Source organism: Anastrepha obliqua, chromosome 1 (assembly GCF_027943255.1).
Source record: "Anastrepha obliqua isolate idAnaObli1 chromosome 1, idAnaObli1_1.0, whole genome shotgun sequence".
NCBI classification, from domain to species: domain Eukaryota; kingdom Metazoa; phylum Arthropoda; class Insecta; order Diptera; family Tephritidae; genus Anastrepha; species Anastrepha obliqua.
This window is the reverse complement of record NC_072892.1, coordinates 135395699-135414098: the sequence shown is the minus strand read 5'-3', so window position 1 is coordinate 135414098 and position 18400 is coordinate 135395699. Positions and strand designations below refer to the sequence as shown.

General features: G+C 34.3%; 1 protein-coding gene across 5 annotated transcripts; it reads right to left on the bottom strand.

Moving 5' to 3' along the window:
- Positions 1 to 963: 963 nt before the first annotated feature.
- On the bottom strand, positions 964 to 17509 carry LOC129236233 (pyruvate kinase). 5 transcript variants are annotated; one of them, XR_008581641.1, is made up of 5 exons: positions 17336 to 17509; positions 11490 to 11550; positions 2025 to 3420; positions 1697 to 1960; positions 964 to 1248 (listed from the first exon to the last, which is right to left on the bottom strand). XR_008581641.1 is itself a non-coding variant. In XM_054870494.1 (4 exons), the coding sequence occupies exons 1-4, from the start codon at positions 8002 to 8004 to the stop codon at positions 1236 to 1238; spliced, it is 1608 nt and encodes a 535-aa protein (XP_054726469.1). In that variant the 5' UTR covers positions 8005 to 8285; the 3' UTR covers positions 964 to 1235. The 5 variants fall into 5 exon arrangements, 1 of the variants encoding a protein (XP_054726469.1); XR_008581640.1 differs by lacking the exons at positions 11490 to 11550; positions 17336 to 17509 and adding exons at positions 7963 to 8127; positions 8337 to 8431; XR_008581642.1 differs by lacking the exon at positions 11490 to 11550.
- Positions 17510 to 18400: the final 891 nt, after the last annotated feature.

The following is an 18400-nucleotide window of genomic DNA, read 5'->3' as shown; positions in this document are numbered from 1 at the left end:
GTTGCTGCTATAACAACAACAACAACAACTCGCTCACTTGGCCGCAGATAAAGCCAAAAGCTGCAAATGTACCCCTATGAAATTTATTTGTATCGCCACTTTGCGCCTCCAGCTGCCGTGATAGCAAATAATAATAGGTCTGTTGCTGAAGCAAATAGTTTGTAGAAATTGTTACAAATTACCACGTTTTGGTGTTCATGTACGCAAAAAATCTACAAAGAAGGGGAAAGTGAGAGAGCAAAATGACATTTCATTTTGAGGGGAAGTTGCAAGTTTTTACTGGATACATTTTTACTTGGAAGAATTTGCCAGTAAGAAAAACAGCTGATCGCAAAGTAAAAATAAACACGAATTAAAATATGCGAACAGTAATTGCTAATGGAATGTTCTTCATCTGACAGCGATGATGCAATGGAACAAATTATTGTGGACACAATGAAATCATGTGATTCCGAAGCTCGTTATTTTGCATTTTCTTTGCTTTATTTTGTTTTAATTTAATACAAGGTAGGTTAGGTTAGCCTGGTTGGCAATAAGCCACGCATAGACCTTTTGGTCCCTAGCGATACCAGATGGAGACCGACCTCTATGAATAAATAATGAATAATACAAGGTAGCTCAAGTGAAAAAAATTTTAAGTTTTGTGATTTTTCCTGCCAACAATTTAATCAGCTCTTCGTAAAACTTGCAAACTGTTACTGATTTTTCGTTCATGTACTTTTTTTGATATTTTTCGCTTTGAGAAAGAATTCTAGGAAATTAAGTTACTGGATAATTTTTACATGAACAGACCTAATAATAATCATTTGAGTACTTAAATTCGATGGGAATTCGGGAATTCTGAAAAAAAAATTTTGCATTGTAGAAAACGCAATAGTCCTAAATTAATAAGGTTTCCTTTGGTGAAATATTAAAACAAAATCATGAAAATTTCTAGCTTCCTAAGCATATAAATTTGCTATGTTTGTTTGTCTTGTATATGTGTATTTGTATTTGTATTTCATAACATTTAATAGTCCTCTTCACTAGTGCAGAGTATTAATACCAACATTTAATTAATAACATTCGCAGTTTGAGTGAATTATTATGTGGATATCCGATGGATAGGTAGATTTGTATTTAATATACATATGCATGTGTGTTTGAATTTCGCTGCAACATGATGAAGTTGTGCGCTTGTCCTTGAGCGCTTCTAATTTTCTTCTGACTCCGACGTAGCATAGCAACGGCGGTTTTTATTCAATGTGGCTAAAGATAAAAAGAAAATATGAATGTTAAAATGTGTCAATAGTAAAAAAAAAAATAATAAAATGTGCATTTGAAATCACAATACTTTTACCAGGGTTACCAGCGATGCAAAAATTTATTTTTCAGTACTTTTTATATATAATTTTGTGTGTAAATAGTTGTTATTTTGGTAGCGGCAGGCTAATCACCTACCCTGCCTGAAAGCAAAATAGATTAACGAAACCAACGCAAGACTAAGTCTTGTCGAGGCACTATGCTCCCGCGGGGGGTGAACAAGGAGAAACAAAATTGTTATTTATGTATATAAATTTCTAGATTCGCCCCACATTTTAATGTTTCCTTGCGCCGATTCTATTTATGGAGCTTTCCCTATAAACTTTCTCTGATAACCCTAGTAATGTGCAACATATAAAATTGCATTCAAATTTCCTTTCAAAAATCACGCAACTCAAAACTTCACATTGCACTCAGTCATTCAACATCAAACATTCTTGCCATAATCACTCCACTTATTCAGGACATCCACACTCTTCAGATTCTTCTTGATCTACGCACACAATACGCATGGTGTTTGTGAATCCAGATCCCTGCTTCCAGCCAGTGACAATGACCACTGGATCACCAGATTTAAGGAAACCATTCTTCTTGCCCACTTGCACGCCAAATTGTACACGAACATCGACGTCCTTCAACCAGTCAGATAGTGCCGGTTCTGGTGAACAAAAAGGAAATATAATTCAGTTATGGAAAAGTGCACAAAAGTAACAGTAACTCACCAGTATAGACGAGTGGTATGATGCCGCGGTATAAATGCGCCTGTCTAGCAGTTTGTGGGAAACGTGTGACTGCAAGGATTGGGCAACGTGGACGATACTTGCTAATCATATGAGCAGACTTTCCAGAAGTTGTAATAACCACAATAGCGGCCGCCAATGATTTCGAGGCAGCTTCAACGGCTGCAATGGCCACGGCATGTGCCGAATCCAGGGTGGAAGTGGGCGTGGCACGTACTAAATCGGCAAACAAAAATCTATGCCACAATGCGGCTTCAGCCTCTTTGCATGTCTTTGCCATTGTAAGCACACATTCCAGAGGATATTCACCCTTGGCGGTCTCACCGGACAACATCACACAGTCAGCGCCATCGAGAATGGCATTAGCCACATCGGAGATTTCAGCACGTGTTGGGCGCGGCTTCTTCACCATCGATTCCAACATTTGTGTGGCGCAAATCACTGGTTTGCCAGCTTTGTTGCAGCGTGCAATCATAGCCTTCTGTGCCAAGAATACCTTTTCTGGTGGAATTTCAATACCCAAATCACCACGTGCCACCATAATACCATCTGATGCTTCGATAATTTCGTCCAGGTTATGCATACCCTGTTGGTTTTCAATCTTTGAGATAATCTTGATGTTCTTGCCCTCTTCACCCAAAACACCACGGATTTCCGTGAGTGCTGCCGCATTACGAATAAACGAAGCGAAAATCATATCGACCTTCTGCTCTACACCGAATTTCAAATCAGATTTGTCTTTCTCCGATACAGCTGGCAAGTCGACGGGTACACCGGGCAAGTTAACACCCTTGCGTGAGCCCAAGGCGCCACCATTCTCAATTTGACACACCAAGGCATCGGCTTTCACTTCTTTTACAATTAACGAGATAAGACCATCATCAACGAAGACGCGATTGCCTGGTTTCACTACCTTGACAATATTTGCATAGTCCACAAAGATGGTGTCCTTGTTGCCCTTCTCGAGGAAAGCTGGATCGGTGGACAGCGTAATGAGTTCATTCTTTTTCAATTCAACCTCACCAGAGCCGCTGCCCTCAATAAGGCCAGTACGGATCTCGGGTCCCTTGGTATCCAAGGCAACGGCAATTGGATATTCATAACCAATCTTTGCTGAATAGTTTTTAGCAGCAATGCGAACATTGGCGACAGTTTCGGCATGGTACTCATGCGAACCGTGAGAGAAGTTCATGCGTGCCACATTCATGCCGGTTGCCATCATTTTCTCCAGCATCTCAACACTGCGCGAGACAGGTCCAATGGTGCATACAATGCCGGAAAGGCGAACATGTGGCACGGGAGAGTCGAACTGCAAGCGGCACATATGATCCAAGTGAGTTTCAGCTTCGGCAGCCATTTTTTGGGGAACTTCGTTCATCTGTATTGGGGAAATAATGGAAAGACGAAATTTAGTAAATGCTCTTATTGTAGAATGTGGTTATATAGATGTGCATATGTGTGTATGTAGGTACTTGATTGCGGTGTAGTTTACTTTCAATTATCGTAGGCGTATAACATATCAAATGGTATAGCCTTCACGAATCCTCGCAGTAATCTGAGGCAAGTTTTTTAGTGCGAGTTAGGTTAGGTTACGGTGGTAGTCGGTCTGCACGACCAACTCACTTAGACCTTACAGGTCCGTTGTGATTAGTGCGAGTTAGTCCTATTGGTAATTTTTTTGCTCACAATAAGCCCAACCCTTGTATTAAGATTGGTAGAGTTTAGTGATGTGGGTTTAGAGATACACATATTTACCTGAAAGGGCTGTGCCACTCCTAAGTTAAAAGTTCGTAATAATCAATTTTGATCTTTCGATATCACCAATTTTACTAAATTTGAGTATTTTTTTTAGTTACCGATCCCATACCTATAGTGATATGTGTACCGAGAAGAGCTCCAGGTACTCGGGTATCGAACGTAGGAGTAGCTTGATACTCGCTCGAAACGCGTTCATTGCTCCAATATGCCTTCTAAAGACCGGTTTTCATCACCTAATTATTTAACTGTGAAGTTGGACATTTAAACTTAGTTTAGCTGGAAAGTATAGTTAAACTAAAATAAAGAAATCAGGAATGAGGGAGATTAGCGTGGGCGGGGTTGCTATTGGATTCATCAGCAAAGTTAAGTATCTGGGCTTGCCCTGGATGCCAAGCTTAACTGAAAGAGGCATACGGACGCAACCTCACCCAATCAACAAAGGCCCTCAGGATATGCAAACGTCTAGCAAAAAAATCCTGGGGTTGTTGCCAAAGAATCCTGAGATGATTTACTTCATGATAATAAGGGGTAGTATCTAAGTAAAGGGTGTTTTTTTAGAGGTTAGGTTTTCAAGTTGGCACTACTTTTTTCGTAGATGGTCTTTTTGACAGCTGTCACTTGATTTATGCTCAGTTTGGTTTGCCATTTCATAATGAATAGACTTACACCTGAACAACGTTTGCAAATCGTGCAAATTTATTACGAAAATAATGGTCCGATTTATTGAAGGAAACTTTTGGTGAGCGCATTATCTCGCGCCGTGGACCTGTGGCGTGAAGTCGCTTGTCTACGCAGATAAGCCCGAGACGATTGACGTCTTGGAAGAGAATATTCGGCGCGTTATTGCTGACATACGGCCCCAATTGCTGCAAAAAGTGGTCGAAAATTGGGCCTCTCGGCTGGAATTTATTCGAGCCAGTCGCGGCGGCCACTTGCCCGAAATCATTTTTAAAACATAATGGCAAACCCTTATCTTTATAATAAAGCTAAATTCTTGGCCATAACATTAAATTATATACGTTTTATTTCATCTTGAAAACCTAACCTCTAAAAAAACACCCTTTACTACAAAGTACACCTTATTTGGGTGCCAGGCCACAGGAATATAGCAGGGAGCTGCAAGGCAGATGAGATTGCTGGAATGTGTACATGCCTATAGCCACTTGTAAGCTACTTATAGATAGGGAAACCATCAACAAGGTAAACATAAGTTGGCAAAACCTCACAGCATGCGAACTAAGCAGACAGACATGGGCGAAAGGGAATAGCGGTCGATGAAAAAGCTTGTTAATATTTAACAGAGAAGCTATAAGAAACATGATAAGGGTATTAACTGGTCATTGTTTAATTGGCGCCACGCTAGAAGGTTAGTACTCCTGTACTACGATTTCTGTAGAAGCTGCCTTAACACAGAAGAAGAGGAAACAGTCAGACACCTTTTATGTGAGTGTGAAAGCTTAGCTATAAAGAGGCTTCGCACTCTTGATTCGGCATTTTTAACTGATGTTTGTCATTGCGACAGCCACCCAACCTACCTAACCTACCTATGCTTACCACAAATTTGCCATCCTTTCTTCTTTTAAAAATCGAGCTATCAAAACCACTTAAAAATTTTGTCAGTGCGCACTTTCATATTGCAGCATAGTGTACTATACGGGGGTCGTTCGAAAAGTCCGTGCAAAGTCAAAAAGATGCTACTACTGGCACGTATCAAGAGTTTCTGATTAGTTTGTAGCATCTCTTAGAAGAACACACACCAAATTTTAACCAGAACGGTGTACTTCTTTGTGTTTGACATTCGTTTGAATCGAAGATGTGGAGTGATTTTCCTTTTCCATAGCAGCAACTTAGCCTCAGTAGTTGTGGTAATGGCAATAGGGTTCGAAGTCGTTTCACATCCTCTATATTTTACAGACTTGACTCCTTCGAATACCTCGGACTACTATTCGCCCCCAATTGGTAGAAATTTCTGGCAGGAAAAAGATTTTATTCAAACGAGGACGTGATTGCAGAAACGAACGGCTATTTTTTAGACTTGGACAAATCCTATTCTTCGAATGGATCAGCAAACTAGAAAAGCATTGGGCGAAGTGTATAAGTATAAAAGGAGACTGTGTGTCGAAAAATGAAAAAGTTTTACTCCAAACAATTAACAAGTTTTTTATTTTTGCACGGACTTTTCAAGCGACCCTCGTATTTAGCGAAAGTTGTAGAAGTGAAAAAAAACAGTTAAGGGGGGGGGGGTAGGGTCACAAAATCGAAATTTGAGCAAATTGAGCATTACGTCATACTTTAACTGAAAAATTCGACTTTTTTAGTTTCAGATGATTCTACGACGAATGCCGATTGGCACCGCAGAGCACCTCTCGAAAAACATATCTCCAAAAAAACTCTGATGGGCTTATTTGTCAATATTTTATTATTAATATTTTTTAAAAACTTATTGAAAAGATGTACAATAACATGCAACTGATTTTATTAAAGTATCTTAATTTCAAAAAAAAAGTGTTTTTTTTTAGCGCTAAACCCTACCACCCCCATAAATGAAGCAATATGTAAATCCATATGCTAATTAATGAATGCACAAGCTGCAAGTTCTGATAGATGTCAGTTGAAAACCGTGACTATAGAGACACATTCAGTATGGTAATGCTCTCGTGAATATTTATGAATTTTCGTGGAAATGAAAAAAATTCAATTTGCATGCTCATTTATTCAATGACACGATCACAGGAGTAATAATCCCCGTATTCTCTCTTTGCCTCTTTTACTAGCGTAAAAATGAGTAGAAACTTGCAATCTTCCCGATAATACTTCAAAAATGTAGTTATTAACTGTTAAAAAGATGGGAGCTGAGAGTAAATCGCGCTCTCAATTTAATGAATTTGTAATTAATTAGAACTGCGCGTAATATTGAGATACACTAGTGGGAGGACTATTCCTGTAAAATTTAGTTGTTGGTATGTCAAAGTATTTATGCCAAAAACAGAAATGGCGACTAGTAACGACGCCTAATACTTCGGCAGCAGATCAATTCTGAAGCAGTAGTTTTCCTTGCATGACATTTGCATAGATATATACTTATACATATGTACATATATATATGTAACAAAGCTTTTCTCCCTTCTACCGGCTTTTTGCTCTTTTGCGCAAACTCATGAATATTTACGTAGAGTGAGTTTTTTTTATAAAGAAACAATAAATAATATACCTTAAAACATGTATGTATGCATTTTAAGAATGGGCATTTTTTAGTACCCCTTGGGAAGTTTTATGAAGGAAAGACTGTTTTTAAAGATCAAATGAAGTGACAGAGAGAATTTTTATAGTATAAGTACATAATAGATATGAGAATATATGTATGTGACTGTATGTAGCTCATAGGAAAGTCGTTCAAGTTAGCGTTACATACTCTCAATTAGTAAAATGTCATCCAGAACAAAGTGATTAGCAAATGTCAAGTATTTTTATATTAATTAGTAATACTACAGCAAAGCAAATTTCCTATACGATCCCCCCCAGCCGGTTTACTGTACTATACAATTTCTATTGATGATAACGAAGCAACTAATGAGTAAAACATACATACATACATATGTACATTTCTAACATATTAACCTATTTTGAGACTTTCCCACCGGCTTTAACACATTTTACATTTTTTCACTGAAATACAGCCTCAAATGCACCGAGTTGTGTAATCTATAAATAGTTTTTTTTTTTATATTTACGTACATATATTTTATTCGAGCATCTGCTGTTTTGCTAGAAATTTGTTTGGGGATTTTCGTACTTCACTATATTGCATATTACATATGTTTGTATATATATATATGTGTATGTCTATGTATAACTTGCAAATTTGTGCTGTTTTTTCTCGTAAACATACGACATTTAATAGGTGATAATTCTTATGACACAAAATTACATGACCTCAAGTCAAGGTCAACGGAACTGCAATTCTCGCTACGTTAGTATACATATATTTTTTTGTATATATGTATGTATGCATATAAAATGAACGAATCTTTTTCTCATCACCACCACCGCCACTCACGTTACGAATTATGGTTGTGTAATCGTGTCGATTTTCTTGTTTCTATTGTTTTTGCATTTGATGCATTCCTTTAAAATTCTAAATTTTGCTTTTTATAGGAAATACCTTTAGCTTTGGGGCTTCATCGTAAATCGTTGTATGAACCATTTTGACTATCAAACTTTTTGTTAATAACTTAGAGTATTGAAGTTCTTTTTGATTGACCGGAAATGGAGCAGATGTCACCGTTTGCCTTTGTATATAGTTGCGACAATACTTTTTATTTCCGTCCTTTAGCAGATATGTAGCAAAAGTATAAAAAATACATTTATTAAATTTATGTTTAACCGAAATCTTGCAGTTTATTTTATTTTCCGCTTTATAGATATGACAGTTAAGAAATAAAACTTAAAGATAAATGTACGATATTTATTTTTTGAAAATTAAAAGAATTAAAATCAATTATAACGAATGACAAGAAGTGTGTAGATCGTAGCTACCGTAGAACACCGAATTCGTTTTACAAGTGAACTGTTTAACTCGCTTCGCTCTACTACGATATAGCCATGATTACAAGAGCGTGATGAGCAGCGGCAACGAAAAGTTCATTGAGATACCAAAGCACTGGGGTTGGGAGTAATGAATCGTTGGGAAAGTGGGTTTCAGGCATACACAAACAACCACTACAAATTACAACAATATTCGACTAAATTGCCTTGTTAATATCAATGTTGTTGTTGTTGTGTTGGCATTGTCGGCATAACAACGCGGCTAAGAGAGAGCAGATGACGCTTTTGTATAGAGAAAACTTTTTGCGCCCTTAGTAAAGTGGTGGTGAGGTGAGTATTTAAGAAAGATTGTACATAGATGAATGTGTATGTGCACACACAAACATAGTGTACACATAACAATGCATGCAATTTAGAAATTTCCTAAATGGTTCAGGGCTGATGAAACTTAAATTTGAAGCTCTTCCTTGAAGAGCTTTTTTCGATTTGTATGTATATTTTGTTGTGATGATAAGTTCTTATGTGGATATTTTATGCCTACAAAACTAACATGTATATATACACATGTACATACATATGAAATGTATTTTAGATACTTCGTATGCACTAAAGTTATTTATTCCCTGCAGAGGAACCCGGCAGTACCGAACTATGTACGCACGGATTATTTCGCTTTTCCACATAACAGCAACTAGTGAATTTTACACATTGCTGTAGGTAGTGTTGGTGGTGACACTACTTATGAGCACCTAGTTTTTTTTACTATTCGTTATTTTGGGAAAAAGAAATCCATTATTTTTGCGTAAAATTTTTGCGCAAATGGTTTAAAACTTTTTTATGGTCGATCTTTAGCTCTTGGACGATGCTACGACTACGAACATGCCAGTCAACTTCGATTATCTCTGTGATTTTATCGACACTATCCATATTTTATTTAACATCCAAAAATGCCTGAACGCGATCGACGAAACTAAAATTGAACGAAATTAGCTGTTACAGTAGCTGCACCATAAACACCATTCACAATTTCTGCCAGGTACGCCCGTACTACTTTTTCGCCCTTATCAAAGAAAAACTGCAGAAGTACCGAATTTTTTCTTTGTTGACATTTGACTTTGTTAAACATAAACTTTGACATTGTTAACACCCTGTAACTTATAACTAAATGGAACAAACAAAAAACGAAGAAAATGCATAAAAATCCATAACAAAACCACCCAGCCAATTTCGTTAGTGGAGTATCACTTACTTTTTGCTTTCCGCCCTTGACACTGTCGCAATTTCAAGCCATATATCACCACTTGGGGAAATGGGTAGCCAAGTGGTTTGCAAATCAATAAAGGCACTGGTGTTGAACCAGACATTTTTTGTCAGTTGCGGAGATTTTGTCTTTAGGGAATTTGTTATTTTTGCGTACACAGGAGCATGATATGTATGTACATATGTATGCAAGTGTATGCTCATTTATAGCAAAAGTGTTCTCACTGACTGGAGTAAATGCCGGCTAGAGCGCAGGCTTTAAGCTTACATATACCCGTAATGAAATCGAGCGAAAATCAGCTGATGTTAGTCTACTGCTTCATTTATGATACTAAACGTTAATTTTGCATTACTGCTAAATTAGGTAATGTTATGCTAAATTAAAGCTTAAAAAAATGTCTTTTTATGTTATGTTAATGAATATCAAAGCTTAATCAATTAAAAAGCAAACATTAATTTGTGCATGTAGAGATCAAGGACGGCAATACTTGATTTTGAGGTTAGATTTGGAGATGACAGCTGTTTCTTTTTTAGTATGTTGATTTTAAAAACAACATAAATTTTTAGACACAAATGTATTTAGTTGCCTGTGGGAACTGGTTCTAAAAATAAAATTCTAAAATTCTTCACGTATTGAACTAAATCGAGTGAGTAGATAAAATAAGATATACTTTGCTTTGCTTCTTTCCAGCTAATTTCAAAACGAGCTCTTCTTTTTAAAACTTTGATGGCTGTATCGTAACTTGATTACCCGTACAGTTCGTTATAAAAGTCTCACATATAATTAGATTACCTTTTTTTCGAGCTTAACTGTGCCTTCGATAATTATTATTACAAATGAAAGGAGACACGTACAAGAAAAAAAAAACTCAGTAAAATGGATGCCGACAAAGAGGTTTGTAAATTTAATTCTAATAAAATTTTTCTTATATTATATATATATGTATGTAATTGGCGCGTACACCCTTTTTTTGGTGTTTGGCCGAGCTCCTCCTCCTATTCCTCCTCCTGCCGAGGGGTGACCGCTATTAGAAAAATGGTTTTCTTAATTTGGTGTTTTCACCGAGATTCGAACCAAGGTTCTCTCTGTGAACGCACCAACCCATTCGGTTACGGCGGCTGCTTTTCTTTTTCTTAGATATTATTATTTCAGCATTCATATTATAGAAAAAATTGTATAGATCCATAGATGATTTGACCTGTTATTGATTATTATAAAATGTAATAGCGAATTTCGCTTGCGTCTTGCTACCATACTTTTTTCGCAACCTCAGTAGACTAGACGTCGTTTACGATTTCCTCCAACTGTCTATTACTGGCAGCAAAATGCGCAATTAACTATTGCTTCTATTTGCCTTTTCTTCATATCGTTAATAATAAATAAACAAGCCAAAAACAATAAAATATTCCACTACATCAATTTCTCTCAAAAAAATATTTCAGTTTTGATCGTTGATTGTTAATTTTGCAGCTAATCTGCCATATGTGGATAGATTAATTTTTGTGGATTTATTGCTAGCCACTACATATGTGAACGTACTTTTAGCGCGGCTTTATGCTTTATTAGATCTCACTGAGCTTTACCAAGATAGAGTTTTTTTTTTTAACTACTGATAAAGAGACAATTTTGATTTACAAATAAATAAGAATTTACAAATAAAAGTTTAACTTAATAGTTTAAAAATGTTGGTGTATATATAGTTGCTTGATTGCGGTGGCTCCCAAGTGACTACCTCACAATTAATTAGTGCTGAGCATTTTACGCGCATAGCTCTTCTCATAGATAATACCCCAAAATATTTTATACTCGCGAATACATTTTCTCAAGTACCCTATTATTGTTTTATTTTTATATAAAAAATATTTTAATTAATTTGTTCTTGCCTATTTTTGAACACAGCAAATGAGGAATTCTGGTTAAGCGTGGAGTGCAAATGTCCAAGAACTGAAAGTTAAGAAAGTGTGCAAGTTAGAAAAGCAGTGATTAGTATTTTTAGTAGCACATTTATTATGTATCTATATATAAATAAATTAAATCATACATATTTATAGAAATAAAAATAAATAAAAATTAATGGAACTAAAGGTGTAACAAGCGTAACAATTCTTATTTTTAACAATCGTTATTTGCTACCTATCAACTACAACTCTTTTTGCTCATGGTAGGAAGTTTGACCAGTTACAAATTCCATTTCATTATTAATTAATTTCTTTAAATTTCAGCGAAACGTACTTTATTGCCAAATTAATATTTGTTTTAGTAAAGCAGCATTTATATGAGGCGATTTTGCAAGCTATTCAATCCGCCTGAGAGGAGGAAACGTGGGGCGTGGGCCAGGAAAATAGTTCACAAGCGTGAATTGTTAGGAGCTTCTGATAATTTGTACGAAAGTAAACAAAGTTGAGTAGAAAATAAATCGCCTGTCTACCTTTATCGCTATCTTGAAAATTGAAACTCACCTCATATAAATACTCTTTGAAGTGCAAAAGATAACGAAAACTACTGCAAAATTATTGTGCTATAAAGCACGTGGATTTTCAATAGAACAGACTATCGCGTAGATCAAGAAAAAACTACTCAATGTGCACGGTTCTTAGAAAGTTATTGAGTAAGTTTATTTTGAATCGCGTCTGCATTCAACTCAACTCTGCATTCACATAGAACAAAGTGAGTAACTGTGTATGTGTGTATGAGTGCTCTGGGGAGTGCTCGAGTGAGGTACATTATAACTGCATGGGCACATCGATATATGCAATCGCAAGTGATGGCCAGCGCCACTTCTCAATCAAAATCAATATTAAAATTAATTAAAATTTAAAAATTAATTAATTTAAAATTTTTAATTAATTTTAATTTAAAATTTTTAATTAATTTTAATTTAAAATTTTTAATTAATTTTAATTTAAAATTTTTAATGAAATTCGATTTAAAATTTTTAGTTAAATTTAATTTAAAAGTTTTAATTAATTTTAATTATTATTTTTTTAATTATACATTTTTAACTAATTTTAATTTACAATTTTTAGTTATTTTTAATTAATTTTTTTTTTAGTTATAAATTTTTAATTAATTTTAAATTTTTAATTAATTTTTAATAAAATTTTTAATAAATGTTAATTATAAATTATATTTACAGTCTGTTTAATCGAAGCGTGAACGCCATAATCTCGAAACCATTTGACCAATTCGATTCTCACAAACTGTATTGTACGACTTATAATAAAGGGTTTTCCAATAACAGGTGTTATTTTGAATTGGATTGCGGAATTGAATTTATGGCCGGAATTGGATGATATTGATCTGGACAACGTTTATTTTCAACAAGACGGCGCTACATGCCACACAAGCAACGAAACCATTGATCTTAACATTGAATAACACCTCTTATTGGAAAACCCTTTACATTTCGGTTTGAAATTATTCAATCATCTCGTTTATTTCATTTCTTTTTATTTTATTCATAGTTTGTTTTACTTTTTAGTAGAATTTTTTTATTAGACCGGGAGAATTATAACTTTTATTAGTTTAAACTTGTAGAAAGCAATCACAAAATGGCAAATACATACATAAGAATATGGAATACTTTTCCTCTTTGCTAAATAATCTCTAAAGTATTAGGAAGTTTTAAAACTATTAGCTCATCAGCGGTCATTTCGTACTAGCTTCATAAAAAAAAATAAATAAATCCAATTAAAATAAACTAAAATTATTTGTATATTTAGTAAGTATTTTTATGTTATCTTTTTTAATGCAGAATCAGCTGTTCACTGTGTGTCAATGCCCCATTAATTTTTAATTATAAGCAATTTAGCTGATAAAGAATAACCGGCTAGCCGATGCAGATTCTTTTAATTTTATGTACTTCCTATCGGCCTACATATGTACATACTCGTATACATATAATTGTGTACTCTATGTATACACATACATCTACATATTTATTGGGAACACATGAAATTTAAATACATAACTAATACTACTACGCATATGTACGCACGACCTTGGAAATTGCGCTCTTCAGAGAGGGTTGTCGATATGGGTGAATCAAGCAATTTTTTTTTTTTTAATTATGTGGAAAGTTTTGAACACGGGAATGACGCATGCTCATGCCGCAACGAGAGAAATGTGGGCATAGCTTATAGAAATAAACTTATTGAAAGCTTTTCGGCACAGCGCTGCCAGAAGTTGACTTTTTATATGCCTCCTATGTGAATACAAACATACGTTTGTATGTTTGTGCTGCTCAAAGCTAGATTTTTAATGGAAATTAGTGGGTTAATAGAGGAAAATCAAATTACTAATTTTACTTAGAATGATAATCATTATCAAATCCCTTTACTTATTTATTTATTTAATTCATGATAACAAAAATTCAGTAGATAAAAAGTAAACTTTAAATTTCAAATGGAAGTGGTCAGAAGTTGTGTCCTGGATGATCACTGAGTTTTGAATTGAAAACGAAGTCACACTGTTATTTTATATATTAAATATTTCCAGAATCTACGCTGAAGGTCGAAAATATTGAAATCTGTATTAATCACATGACTTTTGAATTAATTTTATCCGGGCAACATATTTTGCAATTCTTAATAAGTTTATGCAGTAATTTATGTTATGCTTTTCAATATCAATCAAAACTTATGAGTAGCCAAAACAATCGATTTTTTAGTTAAATAAATTTTAGAAAAAAATTCTAAATAGATAAATGGTGAATTACCGGATTATTTTACTCTTCTTCTTATAATATTGTATGTTGACATTTAAATAGGTTATCGAGCTTAATTCCCAATTTGTAATTAAAAAGCGAGATTTTTCTCCCGAAATCCGAGATTATAATACATATAATATTTTTGCTTTACAACTCTGTGCTTTCTGTGTTATCGATAATTATTATTACAAATGTAAGGAGAAACGTAAGAGTTAAAACTACATGAAATAGTTGCCAGCATAGTTGTCGCTTGCGTCATGCTGCTATATGTTTTTGCAAACTCAGTAGACATCGCAAATTGCGCAATTAAATTAAGGGGACCCGGTGGTCTAGAAATTTCAAAAAAATCCATTTTTTGTTGTTTCGATATTTCGGGAGTAAACTATCTTAAGAATATACTGTAAAACTTTCCTGCGGAAATTCCCAAAATTGTAGCTTCTACATCCCCATTAAATAAGGTAGAGCGGTTCGCGCGCTCCTCGTCTATAATTTTAATATGCTGTTCACAACATCAATGGCTAGCGAACGTGCTAGAATCATATTTTTATTTCAATTATTTTGTATTTTTTTATTAAAAAACTAAAAAAAACAGGATTTGTAGAGTGTCAAATTCAAAACCGCGCCATTTTATCAAAGTTTTTTTTTTATTCTAGTACGGGACATAGCTACAGTCATACTGATTAATCATTTTGTTGATTTTTGTGTTTCAGATAAATAGAAAAGGCAAAATAGACAACACCGTCCACGTCCAATTTTTCGGGAGGTCAGTGCCATTTTTGAAATCATTAAAATTAATCAAAAAAAATTTTGTTTTTTCATTTTTGTATGTAAAGAAGTTGAATAAAAAGCTTAAAAAATTTAAATATCGTTTTTCATTTTTTTAGTGTAAAAAAAAATCCTTAATTTTCGAGCTCTACACCACCGGGATCCCTTAACTATTGCTTCTATTTGGGGTTTCTTCATATTGTCTTTTCTAGAATAAGACTTAGACTGTTTTGTTGTGATGCACTGAGTATGGAGAATGTCATACACTTGCTTTTCCGGATCTCTTAAGTTTCATCAAAGAATCAAAAAAAAAAAAAATTTGCGGAAGAGTGACCTCAAACCAATTTTTCTGTCTTACCATCCATACTGTATGTATCCCGCCTCTCTACTATTTTTACTGTAATCTATCCGGGTGTAGTACAATGGGTGTGACTGAGTGATTGTTCTTTTTCAACCTCCTACAAATCTAATCTAATCTATTTCGTTTCAATGGCGTGCACGATTTCAATATTACGATAGCTGGCAGCACCGATTTCATCAGTCTCGAAAAGCACAAACATACGTACATATGTATAAATTCAAAATATATGTACGAGCCATATGTTCATTTGCAAATATTTACGTACATACATGCATATCTACATCGCAAATACATCTGATGTTTGGGTTTTTCGAAAACAAATACATAAGATTACAAAATATTGAAAACAATTTGTGTTTGGGAAGTTTGGGAAATTAAACCGCATCCAAAAGTTTTTAAGGTCAAAAGTTTTTTCTGGTCAAAACGCAATAAACTTGGAAATAGTATTTTTTTTTACTTGGCTGAGGAAGCTTTAATGTAAGTTAAGAAAAATAGTTTATAATGGTAAATTAAATTATCTTCATGAATTTGGCCGAGCTCCTCCTCTTATTTGTGGTGTGCGTTTTGATTTTGTTCCACAAATGGAGAGACCTACAGTTTCAAGCCGACTCCGAGCAGCAGATATTTTTTATGAGGAGCTTTTTCGTGGCAGAAATACACTTGGAGGTTTGACATTGCCTGCCGAGGGGCGACCGCTATTGGAAAAATGGTTTTCTTAATTTTGGTGTTTGCACCGAGATTCGAACCAAGGTTCTCTCTGTGAATTCCGAATGGTAGTCACGCTCCAACCCATTCGGCTACGGCGGTCGCCTGCCGTAATTAATAGTAATGTTTTTTTTATATTAGATTTTTTGAAGATTTAAAATCTTGTATTTAGTCACTACTCAAATCACCTCTGATGTATCATCTCCAGATGGAAGATACATAAATTTAGATGTTTAATTTTATTTAAATTGAGATATTTAAATTAAATAAAAAATTAAAATTTATGTCTTCCAAATGAAATTAAACTTAAAAAACTGAATTTAAAATTAAATAAACGAAATCGCAGAAATTAGAAGTCATAACTTAAGTTATTAGTATAGCTTTGATTTTTATGGGGAAAAATTAAAGAAACAAAAGTGGATTTATTTGCATTAATATTTTAGTTTTAAGTATAATTTTTCTGTTAACTTTGTAAATATGTAAATGTAAAATTTTAGTATTACAATATCGACATATCAATATTTTATTTTGTTAAGTATTTGGCATAGCGAAAACGCGCAGGCAGTCAATAAATTATAGTAATTGTTAAGAATTTAAATATAAGGCACAACAAATTATTTGCTAATACTTTGAGTTAATATTTTTTATTTTCATTAGCAGCTGGAAACTCAGTGCACACACAGCTGAAATATTCTGGCTTTCCGGCGTACTGCCTTTGACTTTGATTTAACCTTTGCGCATAGGTGCGCTCACTCAGTTCATACAACTACACATTTCTCTACTTAACAGAGACGTACGACACTGAACATCAGGTTCTTTCTCCACACATTCTATTAGCCGCTTTACCAACTCAGGTACTCATTTACACATATATAATATACAATTTACATATATATATATTTCGAAACAAGTATGTGTACATATACAATTCAGGTACAAGGGGAAATGTCTGATAAATTTGATAATTCCACGTATGTCAGCATTGACGTTACAACTACCGGCTTACTGATGCTAAGTACATTGTTCCACTTTCCAATCACTTAACAACGCTTAACTTCTTCAATATTTTCAAATCACAAATTATTAAATAAAAAGTAGAAATAATTGCTTATTCAATTGGAATTACGTAAGCCAATAAAATATATTTAATAACTTCAGTATGTATGATTTCATATCTCGATGGAAATTACCTTAATTAATTTAGTAATAAATGCAATTTGCTATGTTAAGAAGAACAAAATGGTGCACAGTTGAGACCGGTAAATTCGTATTTAAAACCGGGAATGTGATTGCAAACTATGGAACTGACCCACTGACAAAATCAACCACTTTGATCACAAGCTGCTTGAGCACTGAATGGAAAAAATTAAGCGAAGCAGGAGGCTTCCGAAGTCAGAGGCGCATGGAAACGTTAGCAGCTAAAAAATGACGTACTAAAAAATCAGTTTACACATACAAACGCTCACCAGATATCATGCATTGTATGCGAATGTATATATATGTGCGTACGTATGTACACAAATCCCACTGGCGTGCACATGTATTATGCACTGTGCGTATGTATGTGTAACATTCAGAAACGCACATTTTTGAGAGATTTTGGAGTATTTGCAGCATTTTGGTGGAGCCATACGCACATGTACAGTTACTCAAAGTATTGATCGAATGTTCGGGGTGACAGACTTCTTTTGTGTGTGTAGAATAAGAAATATTTAGGGCTGTGCTTTCCTTTTCTACCACGATATATTTGCTTATAATGTCTAAGTGCGTGGACCGAATTTAAAAATTATAACACGCAAATGTAGTCACTATATCAGCCTTTTGATTTGTATTACTTTTTATAAATTAAAATTAAGAATTAATAGCAATATTTAACGTTAAAAATACGTCTTTTTTGCATAAGCTTGAAAAAATGCCCTATGACGCTTATTTCACTTAAATACAAACACAGAAAAGTAACAAAATCACTTATAAACATTCTTTATTACATTAAGATTCGATTTAAAGCTATTTTTACTAAATAATAGTCCAAATTCTATTAAAATTCTATTATTACAAATGTTCTTCTAACCGTTTGTAATACCGTGCAGAATAAATTTGAGGAGCGAACTGTCAAACGAACGATGAGAGAGAGAAGAACAATGCGAAATAAGAAAAACCCAGTCAATCAAAAGGGAACACTTCTTTTATTGTTATTTCTATTATTTATAGGGGCGCTTTTTTGATTTCAAATATACATATTTATATATAACAAA